Raw genomic sequence first — 15,824 nt, forward strand, 5'->3', positions numbered from 1 at the left:
AGGGTCCTTCAAGGACGATATAGTGACAAAGATGAGCATGGTGTGCAACAAACACATTGTGTACAGCTCACGTAGTCACATGTGCAGGGCTGTGTCTGTCTGTCTGTGTCTGTCACAGAGCGTCCTGGGGAATGTGGTGGGCTCTGTAGTGACCAAAGTCATCCTGGTGAAACCAAACTCCTACAACACTGGTGCCATTAAAACTAAAGCCACATGGGTATGCCTGGGTGGCTCCATGGTTGAGTGTCTGCTTTGGGCTCAGGGCTTGACCCTGGGGTCCTGGGATCAAGTCCCACATCAGGCTCCCCACAGGTAGCCTGCTTCTCCCTCTGCCTGTGTCTCTGCCTCTCTCTGTCTCTGTGTCTCTCATGAATAAATAAATAAAATCTTTAAAAAAAAAAGTCAAAGCAGGAGAGGTTTCATGGAAGAGGTGCCACTCCGGTATTGGCCCTCAAGAAATGAGTAGGATTTCGGCAGGTGCAATCTTACAAACGGGGACGGGGGTGGAGAGGTCCACAGACCGTAAGCACCTGCAAAATCTCCAAGAGCTCCGCGTGCCGCATCCCTGTGCACACCCATCCTCGCTCAGTCTCATATCCTACAAGTTGATGTTACTACACCTGTCGTACAGATGCTGACACCTGAAGGCCAGCAAGGTAAGTGACTCAGCCAAGATGACAGAACCTCAAAGGGCAGAGCCAACCTGGTTGCGAAGCCCGTGCTTCCCCATCTGACCTCTGACCTGGAAGTTACTGCCCTAGAGGAAGGAAGGGCCTGGACCGGGGTGTCCGGACAGCTGGCCCCCTGCCCTGGCCAAGCCACTGCCGCACCGGGTGATATAAGCAGGTCCCCTTGCTTCTCTGGGCCTCTGCGTGCCCCCTACTTCCCATGTCCCATCCCAGCCACCGACAGGCCTGACGTTAAAGGATTAGTCCAGGACGCGCACACCCCAAGTCTGAGAGCCTCAGGGCACCAACACTGACACGCGGGCTCGCACCCCAACCCAGACACCCAGGAGAAGAAGGGGCAAGGCAGCAGGCAGCCACAGAGGTCTCTGGGCTTGCGTGCACTTGGGGGGCATACATCTCTGCTCCTGTCCTACTCTATCAGCTTCTCTCTCCCTCTCTCCCTCTCTCCCTCTCTCTCTCTGCATGGCCTTCGCCTGCAAGAACCGAGGTCTCCCTTATCACCCAGGATCCGAGCAGCTCCCCTTGTGATTAATCAAAAAGTAAACATTTGGGGTTTGCCCTAAAATGTGAATATCTAGGGACCCAGCTCCTAAAGCCCTCAGGATCCCAGTCTGTGTGCTAACAACATGGCAGGTGGCAGCCCCGCCACCCAGACCCCAGAGCTGCAGGGTTGGGGGTGCTGCTCACCCAAACACAAAGGCAGGATCTCCAGGCAGAGGGACCCAGGGAAAGCAGAACCCCAAGGCCAACATCTGAATCAATCGCACATATGAAATAGAAGAAGAGCCACAAAACCCCTAAATACTGGGGGTTCTGAGTTTCCGTTTTGGTGGGCATGTGGGGTGGTCTCGGGGGGGGCTGAGCTGCGCCAACCCTGAGCAGTTCGTGTCAGAAGTGAATGGAGTGGCAGGACGCCGTGCTGGGGACGGGATCCGGAGAGTCTGTCATGGGTGTCCCTCTGCACACCTTCCCTTCCACTGTCCAGCACCTCAGGGTCCCCCACCCAGGGGCTCAATCCCGCCAATCTAGCAGCCAAGTGAGGCTCAGAGGAGGGAAGGGGCTGCCGGAGGACACGCTGTGCAGGGAGCCTCCTGCAATCAAGGCATCTCCAGAAACGGTTATGCAACAGGTGATGGGCGGGTGAATGTCGCTGCCCCAGCACCCCCTGACTCCTGCCAGTTGGACAAAAGAGGAAGACAGCCTGTGCCCGAGTCCCCTGAGGACTGGCTCCGGGGCGATGGGGAAGCGAGGGAACCCTTCCGCTCTCGGGCAGGAAGCCAAGGGCCCGGACAGCAGGCAGCCCCCCAACCTCCCGGGCAGGGAAAGCACACCCAGGCGCCTCCAGGAGAGGGCAGGGGCTGGGAATGCACACCTGGCTGCTCCTGGGACAGGGCAGGGGCCGGGAGGGCTTGGGTACAGCCTTTCAGTCAGGAGTTGCCCTGGTGACATGGTGGCTCACGGGGCCCCACCCATCCTAAATGCCCCCCACGCCCCCCCCAGGCTGACATCCACCTGCCCCAGAGCCCACGCCCTGGGGCAAGTAGCCACCAGCTCCAGCTGGTGGTACCAGCTCCATGCCACCAGCTCCAGCTCCGGTGACAGGCTCGTGGGGGGCGCTGGGTGTCCCGTGGGCCTAAGCCCCCACTGCGGAGGTGGCCCCGCCCCTGGCCCGGCACACCCAGCCCAGTTTCCTCTGGGTGACTCAGCGTGTGATGCTCGCTGCGCCAAGGCAGATCTGTCGGTGTCCCACCACCCAGAGGGGCCCCAAGAGGCCAAGTCGTGCTCGGCCCGGAGCTCAGTCCACTCCTCAGTACTACCGGGGCTCAGGCGAGGACCCCAGGAGCACAGAAGGGTGAGTGTCGGGCACATCCCGGTCCCCCACCTGTGCTCCCCTCTGCTCTCCTGGCCGCCGCCCTGCGCACCCTGCCGTACCTCTTCTGTGTCTCCTGGGCCCTCTGGGCTCCTCCTTCTGGGGGCCTCTCCTCCCACACTCCTTGGCTCCCCGCACCTGCACAACGGGGCTCTGAGCACTGAACAGGAGTTCACCAGGCACAGAGGAATGATCCCAGGGAGAGCCTTGGACTAGTCAGGGGATGGGCAGAGGGGGAAGACATGCTGGCCTCTGCCCGCCTGACACCCCTCTGCACCTGCCACCAGCCTCACCTCCGTGGACGTCGTGGAGGGCCCCCAGCAGGGTGGAGATGGCCTGCAGAGTCCAGTGGCAGCTGGCCTGGTACCTGGAGATGATGGGGAAAGAGGAGCTAAAGGAGTTCCAGCTTCGGCTGCTGGAACAGCAGTTCTGGGGGGACCCTCCCCACGCCCTGCGGGCCCAGCTGGGGAAGGCACGCGGCTTGGAGGTGGCCTCGCGCCTGGTGGCCCAGTATGGGGAGCAGCAGGCCTGGGTGCTGGCCCTCCGCACTTGGGAGGAAATGGGCCTGAGCCGGCTCTGCGCCCAGTCCCGGGCAGAGGCAGGCTTGATGTCAGGTGAGTACAAACACCCCCCTGTCCACTGGCCATCTCCCGGCCCCCTACCTCCTAGGGACCCCCACCCCTGAACCCCCTGTTAAGCCTTCCTCTGGGCAGAGACTCGGGACCCCTCTCCTAGCCAGGTATGTTTCCAGGCTGCTGTGTGGTCCCTATGGCACCTGGAGAGAAAGGGCTGGTGTCCAGAAGGGCGGGGGTGGGATAAGCCCCCAGCTCCCCGGGGAGCACCTGCCCCACCTGGGACATAAGCTCCTGGCTCTCAGGGCACCTTCCTGGCCTGGGTTGTAAGCCCCCAGCTCCCAGGTACACCTGCCCCACCTGCATTGTAAGCGCAGACTCAGGATTCAGGGGCAGCAGGCACCAGCCCAGCACTTCCCCATCGGACAAGCCCCTCAGGCCTCTCTGCCTCTGTTTCTGCATCCGTGAAACGGGAGTGTGAGAGCCGTCTCTGTGGACTGTGAGAGCGCTAACGAGATAATGCGCATGAGACCCTTAGCACAGAGCCCGATGCCTCATGAGTCTCCATAAACACAGTCCCGGCCCCTCCCGGTGACAAACCCTGCCACCCGCATCTGCCTCCCGCAGCCGCACACCCCCTATCCCCCGGCTCCCCGATGGCACCCAGCATGCAGTCCCCAAACTCACCTATCTCCACTGAGGTGCTGAGGTTCATCCAGGACCCAAGGACAAGGAATTCGGGACAGCCACTGCCACCACTGCTGCCGAACACATCTGGACACATGTGGAATGGTAAGCCTGGCTGTGCCAACCCGGGCACCCCTACGGGTCCCTCCCCCAAGTAAGCGTGTGGCTGCATGGGGCTCTCAGTGGACGACAGAGGAAGGAAAAGGATGGGGGAGCCAGGCTGGGACAGTGGAAGCAGAAGGCCTACAAATGATCTTCTGAGAGGTTCCAGTGTTGAGTGACATCCCATCCCAAGTGAGAGATGGGGACCCACGACCCAGGCAAGGTGAGCAGCTAGTCTTACCCCGCCGGGTGTCACATGGGACATGGCCCTTGCTCAGGCAGAGCTAAGCTGGATATCCTGGTGGACTCCCAGGATCCCTGGGGTCAGAGTGGTCTAGAAAGTTCCAAGGTGGACTCTGCTCCCCAGATGCACCCCGTGGGGAGGGCAGGCGCATTCCTCAGCCCCACGTAGTTCCCTCTCCCAACTTCTCTTATTTCAGCTTCCACCATCCTGAGTCACCCAGGCCAAAGCACTCTTATTTTTTTTTTTAAGATTTATTTTGAGAGAGGGGGTGGGGTGGCAGGGAGGAGCAGAAGAAGAGAATCCCAAGCAGATACCCTCTTCCCGCCCCCGTCCCCCGGCCTGAGCACAGAGGCCGTCAAGGGCTTCGATCTAACAACCCTGAGCTGAAATCAAGAGCCTGACACTCAACCCCTGGCACCACCACCCCAGGCACTCCCACCCAGGCCTAGATCTTAACCACACCCTGCCTCTTCCTCTTCTCTTCCCAGTCCCAAGTGGCTGCCTCGGGCTGGTGCACGCTCACCCATGCAGATGAGGCTGGAACCTAGAACCAGCCGTTCCTGCCACCACCCTGGGGAAGTCCCCACTGCTAATCTCGTAGCTCTTCTGCTCTCCCCCCTTTGCCTCTACACCCCCAAGCTCCAGCTCCACTGCCCTCATTCCCCCTGACCTCATCTGCTTGGTGTGTGATGAAGCAAGTCGCTTCTTCCCCCTCCCCAGCCTATGTCTCACCTTCCCGCCCAAGCCCTTGAGCATGCAGCGCAGCCCTGCTGATGTGCTATTGCAAAGAGGGTCCAACTGGTCCCATCTCACCGAACAAAGGCCCCATGGTGTCCCCGCCAGCACCCCATCCCCTGCGATCCCACACAGTGCCATGTCCCCCTGGCTCAATCCTGTGATGACCGCGACTCAGGGCAGTTCTGCTCGGCGGCCCCAACTAGCTGGTGCCAGGCTTAGATGCCACCTGGTAAGCACCTATCCATCCTGGGAAGGAGGCGCTGACCCCACCGGGAGGCTTATCAGAATCTCTCTGCCCAGGGCAGGCTGGGTGGCTCAGTGGTTTAGCGCCACCTTCAGCCCAGGATGTGATCCTGGGCCTGGGATTGAGTCCAGCATCGGGCTCCCTGCATGGAGCCTGCTTCTCTCTCTGCCTGTGTGTCTGCCTCTCTTTCGCTCTGTGTCTCTCATGAATAAATAAATAAAAAAAAAAAAAGAATCTCTCTGCCTAATAATAGATGTTCTCACCCAAAGGACGTTTCAGAGCAGCGAGTAAGACAATAAAATTGTCTGTATCTTTAGGACTCTTTTTGGCAATAGTATTATCTAGATAGAATTCACTCATTTAAAGGGTACAACCCAGTGGTGTATCGTATAGACAGAGTTGTGCTACCCTTGGCAGCATCAATGTTAGAACGTTGTCACCGTCCTCTAAAGAAACAACACCTGGGGCACCTGGGTCGCTCAGCGGTTGAGCATCTGCCTTCAGCTCAGGTTGTGACCCTGGATCCTGGGATCGAGTCCCATATCAGGCTCCCCGCATGGAGCCTGCTTCTCCCTCTGCCTGTGTCTCTGCCCCTCTGTCTCTCAGTCTCTCATGAATAAATACATAAAATCTTAAAAAAAAAAAAAGAAAAAACAGCACCTTACAGTATTTTAAATCCAGGATTCCTGGGCAGCCCCGGTGGCTCAGCGGTTTAGCGCCGCCTTCAGCCCAGGGTGTGATCCTGGAAACCTGGAATCGAGTCCCACGTCGGGCTCCCTGCATGGAGCCTGCTTCTCCCTCTGTCTGTGTCTCTGCCTCTGTGTGTGTGTGTGTGTGTGTGTGTGTGTGTGTCATGAAGAAATAATTTTTTTAAAAAATTTTTAAATTTTAATTTTATTTTTTAAAAAATCTAAAAAAATAAATAAATCCGGGATTCCCAACACCCATCCCAAAGGTTTGCAGTGAGAGTTCAGAGCAGATGGATGCTTGGCATACAGCACTGTCCTTCCCATCCTTCCCCCAGAAGACCCTTCCTCGTGCAAGTACCAAGAAGGCCTTCCAGACTCCCCAGAGTTTCAAGGTTCACCACACCAGGAGTCACCCAGTGCCCCCATGCCCACGGCAGTGCTAGGGGGCTGGGAGGCCCCACCTCAGCCCAGCCCAGTGCCCGGGAAGCAGGAGGCGCCCAAGGCTGGGTGGCCCGTGGCTGGAACATCTGGAAACCACAACCCAGGTGAGGCCTTGTGGAGCTCCTGGAGAGGGGTGAACGGTGCCGAGGTGCGGGCCGGGTGGGTGGGCTGAGGATGGCGGTCATGAGTCCATCCAAAATGTGCTCCTGGCTTCCCTCCATCGGGCTGAGCTGCTGCTTCTCAGTGGTCCCTGGAAATTACGGTGCAGGTGTTACCTCATACAGGATACAAATCAGGCTCTGTACCCAGTGCTCCCCTTACACACTCGCTCAGATGTCACAGACCTCACTGCTGGGGAGAAATGTCTCCACCCCCTCATTGCACAGGTGAAAGAAACAGATCTCAAACAGGTAAGACGGCACAGTTTCTGGAGGCAGGGAACTCTCTGATGCCGCAGTCCTCACCTTTAACCTCCACATCACATGCCCTCTGCTGTCTGGGTGAGGAGGACAGTCCTGAGTCCTCACAGGCTCACTGATGCCACCCAGGATCTTAGCCACCGCCAACCTGTCCCATTAGAGCTGACCCCAATGTCAAGGGATGTGCACCCTTGACACCTGAGGCATGGTAGGTTGAAAGGGTACTTTCCGAATCCGGGTAGAAGTAAACTTGTGGGGCTTGGTCCTGAAATGTGTCTGGCCAAAGCTCAAAGCGATGGACTGAATTAAGTCGTTACACCACATCTGTCCAGAAAAGGAAGGAAGGGAGGGAGGGAGGAAGGGAAGGAGGAGGGAGGAAGCAAGGAAGGGAGGGAGGAGAGAGGGAGAAAGCGGGGAAAGAAGAAAGGAAGGAAGGACGGGCTTTTTACATAGAACATTTTACAGAAACGTACATGTGTAATAACCTTAAAATGAAGCAAGTATGAAAGCCACAAAGACTAATTATCTGCAAACCATTAACTATTCATTGATTTTGGGCTCCCGAGCCACCAGGGCAGAAAGGGAAATGTAATAGGGTCACATAATACTTGTTGCTCAAAAAAAAAAAAAAAAAATCAAGAGAAACAGAAGTTTCCCCCTGATTCTAAAGTCCCGATGTTTCCCAGCTTCCTTAGGGTGTGATCGGCTAATAGACTGGGATTCAAAGTGTCCCCAGTGATGATTCGACAGACTTGCACGTTGTGAAATGATCAGCACAGTCCAGGTCACTAGCACATCCATCAGTTCACATACCCATGTGCGTGCATATGCATGTGCGGCCCACGGTGAGAACCCATAAGGCCTGCTCTCTCCACAAACCTCCAACGTGCAGCACACTGGGAGTAACTGTATGGTCACCAAGCTGTACACTAGGCCCTCAGGACTTAGTCACCTCCTAACTGAAGGTTTGTCCCCGTTCCCCAGTACCCCTAGCCCCTGGCCTCCAGCATTCCACTCTCCTCCGCTTCTATATGTTAGACTTCTGGGTTTCTTTCTTTTTCTTTTTCTTTTTCTTTTTCTTTTTCTTTTTCTTTTCCTTTTTTTTTCTTTTTCTTTTTTTAACATCCCACACTGAAATGATCCTATATACTTCTCTTTCTCTGTCTGCCCTATGTTACTTAGCATCATACCCACCCACCCCCCAAGCTCATCCATGTTATCACAAATGGCAGAATTTCCTTCTTTTCCATGACTGAGTTCCCTGTACATATATGTGCCCCATTTCCTCTGTCCATGTAGCCGCCGGAGGACACACCAAGGCTGTTCCCATGTCTTGCCTATTGTGACGAATGCTGCAGTGAGTGTGCGGGTGCAAGACATCTTCAGGACAATCGATTCTTTGTTTCTTTGTAAATACCCAGAGGTGGAATTCCTGGGTCCTATGGTAGTTCTTTTTTTTTTTTTTTTGAGGAAATTCTACACTGTGGTCCTCCTTCCCACCAACAGCACGCGACGGTTCCCTTTTCTCCACCTCCTCGCTGACATTTGTTATCTCTTGTGTTTGGTTTTTGTTTTTTTATTTTTATTTTTTTTTAAACTTTTTTTTTTTTAATTTTTATTTATTTATGATAGTCACAGAGAGAGAGAGAGAGAGGCGCAGAGACACAGGCAGAGGGAGAAGCAGGCTCCATGCACCGGGAGCCTGATGTGGGATTCGATCCCGGGTCTCCAGGATCGCGCCCTGGGCCAAAGGCAGGCGCCAAACCGCTGCGCCACCTAGGGATCCCGGTTTTTGTTTTTTTAAACCACTTGTGCTTTTGACGACAGCCTCCCAGACAGGAGTGAGGTGCTATTTCATACACATTTCCCTGGCGATGAGTGATGTTGAGAACCTCTTCGTGTACCCTTTGGCCATTTGCACATCCCCTTTGGGAAAAAATGTCTATTCGTCTCCTTTGCTCATTTTTAATCAGACTATTTAGGTTGTTTTGTGGTTAGGTTTGCAATTTTGTTGTTGGGTTGTATGCGTTCTTCATATATGTCTTATATCAATCCCTTACCTGATATGTGGTTTACAAATATTTTCCTCCATTCTATAGGTTGCCTTTTCATTTTATTGATCATTTCCTTTGCAGTCCAGAAGCATTCGGATTCGATGTGCTCCCACTTTTGTATTTTTGCTTCTGTTTCTTGTACTTTTGGTGTTATATCCCAAAAAAATTATTATCAAGGACCTTTTCCTCTATATTTTCTTCTAGGAGTTTTATGGCTTCAGAACTTACATTTAGGTTCTGAATCCATTTTGTGCTAATTTCTGTGAGTGCTGTAAGGTAGGAGTTCAGTTTCACTCTTTTGCACATAGATATGCAGTTTTCCAACATCATGTATTGAAGAGATGATCTTCTCCTCGTTGAATATCTCGGCTCCCTTGTCAAATATCATTAACCATATATGTGTGGGTTTATTTCTGGGCCTTCAGTTCTGTTGCATTGATCTATGTGTCTCTTTTTTTTAAGATTTTTTATTTATTTATTCATGAGAGACACACGGGGGAGGGGGGCGGGGGCACACATACAATCAGAGAGAGAAGCAGGCTCCATGCAGGGAGCCTGACACGGGACTCGATCCCCGGTCTCCAGGATCAAGCTCTGAGCTGAAGGCAGTGCTAAACCCCTGAGCCACCTGGGCTACCTTTATGCCAGTACCATACCTTTTTAATGACTGCAGCTTTGTAATAGTGTTTGAAATCAGGAAGTGTGATGGTTCCCAGCTTTGTTCTTTTTTCTCAAGATTGCTTTGGCTGTGAGGTTTCTGTGATTTTGTAAGAATTTTAGGACTGCATTTTTTTCATGTGTATGAAAAATGCCATTGGAATTTTGATGGGGATACCACTGAATCTGTAGATTGCTTTGGGTCATATGGACTTTTTAACAATATTAATTCCTCCAATCCAGGAATGCAGAATATCCTTCCACTTATTTGTGTCTTTAACACAAATAAGGATTGGCTTTAATTCTTTAAATATTTTGTAGAATTCATCAGGGGAGACATCCAGTCCTGGGTGCTCTTTGTCGGAGGATGCTTATTTACTGATTCAATCCCCTTACTGGTTACAGGTCTGTTCCATTTTCGTAATTCTTCGTGATTCAGTCTTGGAGGTTGTATGTTTCTAGGGATTTATCCTTTTTTTTTCTAGTTTTCCACTTTGTTGGCATATGATGACTCACAGCAACCTCGTGACCCTTTGTCTCCTCACTTTCAACTGTAATGACTCCCCTTTCTGGTTGTGTTTGAGTCTTTTCTCCTTTTTACGTTCTTAGTCTAGCTAAATGTTTGTCTATATTGTTTATCTTTTAAAAAAAAAATTACTTCTTAAGGGCAGCCCGGGTGGCTCAGCAGTTTAGCGCCACCTTCAGCCCAGGGCCTGATCCTGAGAACGGGATTGAGTCCCATGTCAGAATCCCTGCATGGGGCCTGCTTCTCCCTCTGCCTGTGTCTCTGCCTCTCTCTCTCTCTCTTTCTCTGTGTCTCTCATGAATAAATAAATAAAATCTTTTTTAAAAATTACTTCTTAGTTTGGTTTGTCTTTTGTTTCTCTAGCCTCTCTCATTTATTTCTGCTCTGATCTTTGTTATTTCCCTCCTTCTGCTAATTTTGGGCCTAGTTTACTTTCTCTAGTTCCTTGCAGTGTAAAGTTAGACTGTTTATTCGAAGTCTTTCATTCTTCTTAACGTAGGCATACATCACTATAAACTTTCCTCATAGACTTCCGTTTGCTGCAGACCTCTTGACCTCTAATTCTGCCCCTGAGGATATGTTTTGGTATGCTGTATTTGGACTTTCATTTTTCTCAAGATACTTTTTTATTTCCCTTTTAATTTGTTTTTTTAACCCATTGATCATTTGAGAAGGTTGTTTAGTTTCTGCTTATTTGTATATTTTCCCAGTTTCCTCCTTTTAGTGATTCCTAATTTCATATCACTCTGGTTGGAAAAAATATTGATATAATTTCAGTTTCTCAAACGTGTTGAGACTTGTTTTATGATCTGTCCTGGAGAATGACCTATGTGCATTTGAGAAAAACATGCATTCTGCTGCTATTGGCTGGAGGGTCCTTTAGGTCTAATACACATGTTCTATTTGGTCTAATGTATGGTTCAAGTCCAGTATTTCCTTAATGATGTTCTGTCTGGATCACCTCTCCTTGTTGAAAGTGGGGTATTAGAAGTCCCCTGCTATTATTGTGCTGCTATCTATTCCTGCCTACGGATCTTTTAATATTTGCTTTGATAAATTTAGGTGTTATAACAACTTGATGAATTATTATATAATGATATTCTTTTCCTCTTATTGCACTTTTTTAAAAAAAGATTTTATTTATTTATTCGAGAAAGAGAGAGGCAGAGACACAAGAAGAGAGAGAGAAGCAGGCAGAGGGAGAAGCCAGTTCCATGCAGGAAGCCTGATGTGGGACTCAATCCCGGGTCTCCAGGATCACACCCTGGGCTGAAGGTGGCACTAAACCTCTGAGCCACCCTGGCTGCCCTCTTATTGCACTTTCTGACGTAAAGTCTATTCTGTCTAATATAAGTATAGCTACTCCTGCTCTATTTTAGTTTCCATTTGCTTGGAATATCTTTTTCCATCCCTTCACTGTAGCCTAAGTGTGTCCTGAAAGCTGAAATGAGTCTCTTTTAGACAGTATGTAGTTGGGTCTTGTTTTGGTTTTTGTCAGGTTTGTTTGTTTTGTTTTGTTTTGTTTTTTTGTATTTTAATCTATTCAGACACTCTATGTCTCTTGATTGGAGAATTTAATCCATATATATTTAAAGTAATTATTGATAGGTAAGGATTCACTGTTACCATCCTGTTTATTGTTTTCTGGCTATTTTTGCCATTCTTTTATTCTATTCTTATTCTCTTGCTGTCTTCCTTTGTGATCTGATGGTTTTCCATAGAGGTATGCTTTGATTCCTTTCTCTTCATCCTTTGTGTATCTACAATAGGTTTTTGCTTTGTGGCTACCATGAGGCTTACATAAAACATCCTATAGATTTAGCAATCTATTTTAAGATGATAACAACATAATTATGATCACATACAAAATTCTACCATTTAACTTCCATACATGCACACACACATTTTATATTCTTGATGTCATAATTTGCATCTTTTTATATTGTGTACCCATTAACAAATTATTTTAACTAGTTATTTTTAATACTTTTGTCTTTTAGCTTTATACTGGATTTCAGTGATTTACACATCACCATTACAGTATTAAGAGCATTCTGAATCTCACTCTACACTTGCCTTCACCAGTGAGTTATAGTTTCATGTATCTTCATGTTCACTAGTGGTTATGAGTTTTTGTTTGTCTAGGAAAATACCTCACTTTCATTTCTGAAGAACTGCTTTGCCAGGTCAAGTACTTTTGGTTGGCAGTCTTCTCTCAGGGCTTTGAATGATACATCAGCCCACTCTGTCCTGGCCTGCAAAGTTTTTGCTGAGACATCTGCTGACAGCATTATGGTAGTTCCTGGTATAGAGGAGTCTGTTTTCTTGCTGCTTTCAAAATTCTATCTCTGGGCTTTTTGTTGTTACTTTGTTTTTTGTTTTGAGGTTGTTTTTTTTTGTTTGTTTTTTGGTTTTTTGCAGTTTTATTATATGTATAAGTGAAATCCTCTTTGGGTTGAATATGTATGGGGACCTATGAGCCTCATGGACCTGGATGTACCTGGATGTCCATATCTTTCCCCAGCCATGGGAAATTTTTAGTCACTATTTCTTTGATAAGCTTTCTGTCCCTTTCCCTTTCTCTTCTCCTTCTGGGACTCCCATTATGCAAATATTACTTTACTCGGTAGTGTTCCATAATTCACATAGGCTTTCTTCACTCTTTTTTATGCTTTATTCTTCATCCTTCTCTGATGGGATGGTCACAAATGACCTGCCTCCAAGTTTACAGGGTCTTCTCTGCCTCCTTAGGCTTGATCACATGTATTATTGATGCTCTCCATTGCATGTTTATTTTTTCATTTCATTCATTGTATTCTTCAGCTCCAGAATTTCTACTTGTTTCTTTTTTATGATTTCTATCTCTCTGTTGAACATCTTTTGTTCACATGTCATTTTCCTAGTTTCACTGAATTGTCTCCCTGTGTTTCAACATAGCTTTCTGAGCTTCCTTGAAATAATTATTTTGAATTCTTTGTCTGACAATTCACAGATCTCCATTGGTGGAGGGTGGTGATTGCTGGAAAAGTATTGTGTTCCTCTGGGATGTCATGTTTCCTTATCATCTCATGTTTCTTGCAGCTTGGTGTTGATATCTGTGCATTTGATGAAGCTTTCACCTCATCCAGACTTTATGGACTGATTTTGGTGGGGAAAGGCCTCATCTGTGGGTGGAAGTGAAGGCACAGACTGGGTAGAGGTCACAGTTCTGGTTCCAGAAAGGCTCTAGTGATTTCCATATAGTTTCATCATGTGAGGTCAGTGTCAGTGAAGATGGAAGTGGTCCTTGACAGCCAAGGCTGCTGGGGACCTCCTGACATCTTATTCTTCCCCTGTGGATACCATGGGCAAGAGGATCCCATTTGGCACTGGTTCCAGCTTGGAGGCACCCTCATGGTGGCGTTCTGATGCACAGTCACGTACAAAGTAACAACAGAGCTGGAGTTCAAAGCATGAATGCACACAGAGCATTCACAGCTCTGGGGTCCCAGCCTTGTATAGACTTGGGGAGGCTAGCCCCCTCGGTTCCAGAACAACGTACCAATAGCACTTTCGGGAAGGGGGGCTCAGCATTATCTCTCTCCTACCCCTCATCCCTGCCCAGAGGAGTCCATTGTGGCAATGGCTGTTAGGTTACCTCCATGGCAGAAGCCTCTGGCATCCAATATATAGCAGGCCACTGAAGTCCACACCTACAAACACTATGGGGTCCTCTTGCAGAGAGTCCACAGTAAGATCACTGAGGTCTTCAGCTGCAAAGGCTGCTGGTTCCTCCCTAGAGCAGACCCCTAGGCACCACAATGGCACCTGTTGTATGGCTGATATTTGTCATCCTCACCCTTCTTCATTGTCCCTACCCTTCCCCAGATGTCTATGCGAGGCTGATCGCCCCAGTAATCCTTTTATTTTGTGGTTATCCTTTTTCTGCACTGTGTTGCTGTAGGTTCTTAACTGAGTTATTGGGCCCACCTGAAGCTATTTGCATTCACGAATAGGTAGCTATCTAATTGTTTTGTGTGTGGTGGGATACAAATACTCCTACTCCCCATCCTGCTAATGTCAGTTCCCCCCAATTCTAAATTATAAATGACTGCCTTAGCTGGGAAACATGAATAAAATAATATCCCAACAACAGTCCAATAGCAAGTGCAAAACCTACACGGTGTTCCTTTTGACATACAAAGAGTAAAAGTAGGCAAGGTTTTTTGTGTACAAGAGAAAACAGTAATATTTTAGGCTTTTGGGGACACACAGGTCCTACGGCAACTCTTTCACTCTCCATCGTAGCCTCAAAGAAGACATAAACAATATCTAATCCAGTAGGCATGGCTGTGATGCCATGAAACTATATGGACACTAAATTCTGAATTTTATTAAATTTTCACATGCAGTGAGAAGTTCTTTTTATTTTTTTCACCTGTTTAAAAATGTTAGCAACCATTCTTAGGTTGTAGGTTTTACAGCAGGTGTCCAGCTGGATTTGGCTGGTGTTTGCTAACCCCCATCCAAGTGTATTGTTAGAGGTACTGGTGGTAGAGGGAGGATTTTTAGCATATAACTGAATAAAGAGGGTTTAGGTCTGTGACACGCTAACAGATCCACGGGATGTTCTGGAAAACATGGCACCAAGAAAAAACTAAGCCCTCTCTAGGGAACTCAGGCAGATGCAGGGCCCTGAGTGGGGCAACCCATAGCCAGGACCCAGAGTGGCCACACTGATGCTCCTAGAAGATTGTCAAATTTCCAGAAATGTTCTCACAAGTGACAATAAAAACAGGTCTATAGGTTATGACTTCAGGGATGGGAGTGACCCTTACCTCTGAAGTCAATCTATGCCTTTAACACCCAATGCAAATGCATTGGGTACAAATGCCTTGCGTGTTAAAGGCCTGGATTGGCCACATGTCCTACTGTCCCCCCAGATTCTTCTCAGAACACTGACAAAGGTAGGAAAAATGCCCTCAACTCTGGAAGCCCTGCAGGTTTCCCAAAATGAGCTGAGCCTCAGGACCCAAAGGAGTCACTTGTATCATCTCTAAAAGTTGCCAAAGGAGAGAAGTGAGAAGCGCCTGGTATATTCTGAGGGGAAGAAGGACATGGGGGTTTAACAATTATTCCAGGTAGAATCTAAGAGAGGATCCTGAGGCCCCTTCCTGGGGGACATGTCAGCCCCTCACAGCTCACAAAACACCTTCCCGTCTGTCTCAGGCCAGTTCCCTAAGAGGTGGACCCTGAGTGGGGGTGTGAGTACAAGTGGTTAACTGGGAAAGATACTCCCCAAAAGCAATAGTAGGAGAGAGAAGAAGTGAAACAGAGAAGGAAAGAAGCCAAAGCAACCTGCTGTTTGAGGAATGTGACCCTGGGAGGAACTGAGATTTGATGTTGCTGGGAACTATGCAGGACCGTGTAGAACACACCTCAGAGTTCTCTCTCCTGGGGGCAGGGTACCGCCACCTGCTGTTGGTCCAGGGCTCCTCCTGGAGCACTGACCCCTCCAGCATTCCTAGCCTGCCCCAACCAAGGGCTGGGAGACAGCCACAGGTGCAGCCAGAAGGACATCCTTGGCCTGGGCCTCGGGGGTAGGAGCTGAAGGTACTGTCAGCAGCCAACGTTATCTCCTTCTGTCCTCTGTGACCTCCTGCAAGGACATGTCACGACCCCCAGTTTACAGGTAAGGAAACTGAGGCCCAATGGGGCAAATGGCTTAGCCCACAGGCTTCAGGAGAACAGAGTTGTGTGTGTTTCATTCCTTCTTTACTCTCAGCCTCCGGAGCAGCACCTGGCACAGAGTAAGCCTTTGATGAATATTTACGGTGTGAAGGAAAGTCACCAGGGGATGTGATTTGGTCAGGTCAGGGCAAGCTAGGGTTTCCTTCCTGTAGCCCATGTTCC

At 49.4% G+C, this 15,824-nt stretch overlaps 1 protein-coding gene across 9 annotated transcripts in view; it reads left to right on the forward strand.

Annotated features, from left to right (window-relative positions):
* Positions 1-778: 778 nt before the first annotated feature.
* NLRP1 (NLR family pyrin domain containing 1) overlaps positions 779-15,824 on the forward strand; it is a 37,981-nt gene continuing 22,935 nt past the window's right edge. For 4 of the 9 annotated variants that reach the window (XR_004815810.2, XM_035716297.2, XM_035716300.2 and 1 more), the window contains exons 1-4: positions 786-2,541; positions 2,847-3,173; positions 3,759-3,923; positions 6,171-6,380. Coding sequence is in view for 8 of the 9 variants with exons in the window: in XM_035716297.2 (XP_035572190.1) it covers positions 2,891-3,173; positions 3,759-3,923; positions 6,171-6,380 (658 nt within the window). In the remaining variant the exon portion in view is untranslated. Of the gene's footprint in view, positions 2,542-2,846; positions 3,174-3,758; positions 3,924-6,170; positions 6,381-15,824 lie in introns of all 9 variants that reach the window. The other 5 variants (XM_035716302.2, XM_035716303.2, XM_035716301.2 and 2 more) reach the window with 5 other exon arrangements.

The sequence above is a fragment of the Canis lupus genome, chromosome 5 (genome assembly GCF_003254725.2).
Source record: "Canis lupus dingo isolate Sandy chromosome 5, ASM325472v2, whole genome shotgun sequence".
NCBI classification, from domain to species: domain Eukaryota; kingdom Metazoa; phylum Chordata; class Mammalia; order Carnivora; family Canidae; genus Canis; species Canis lupus.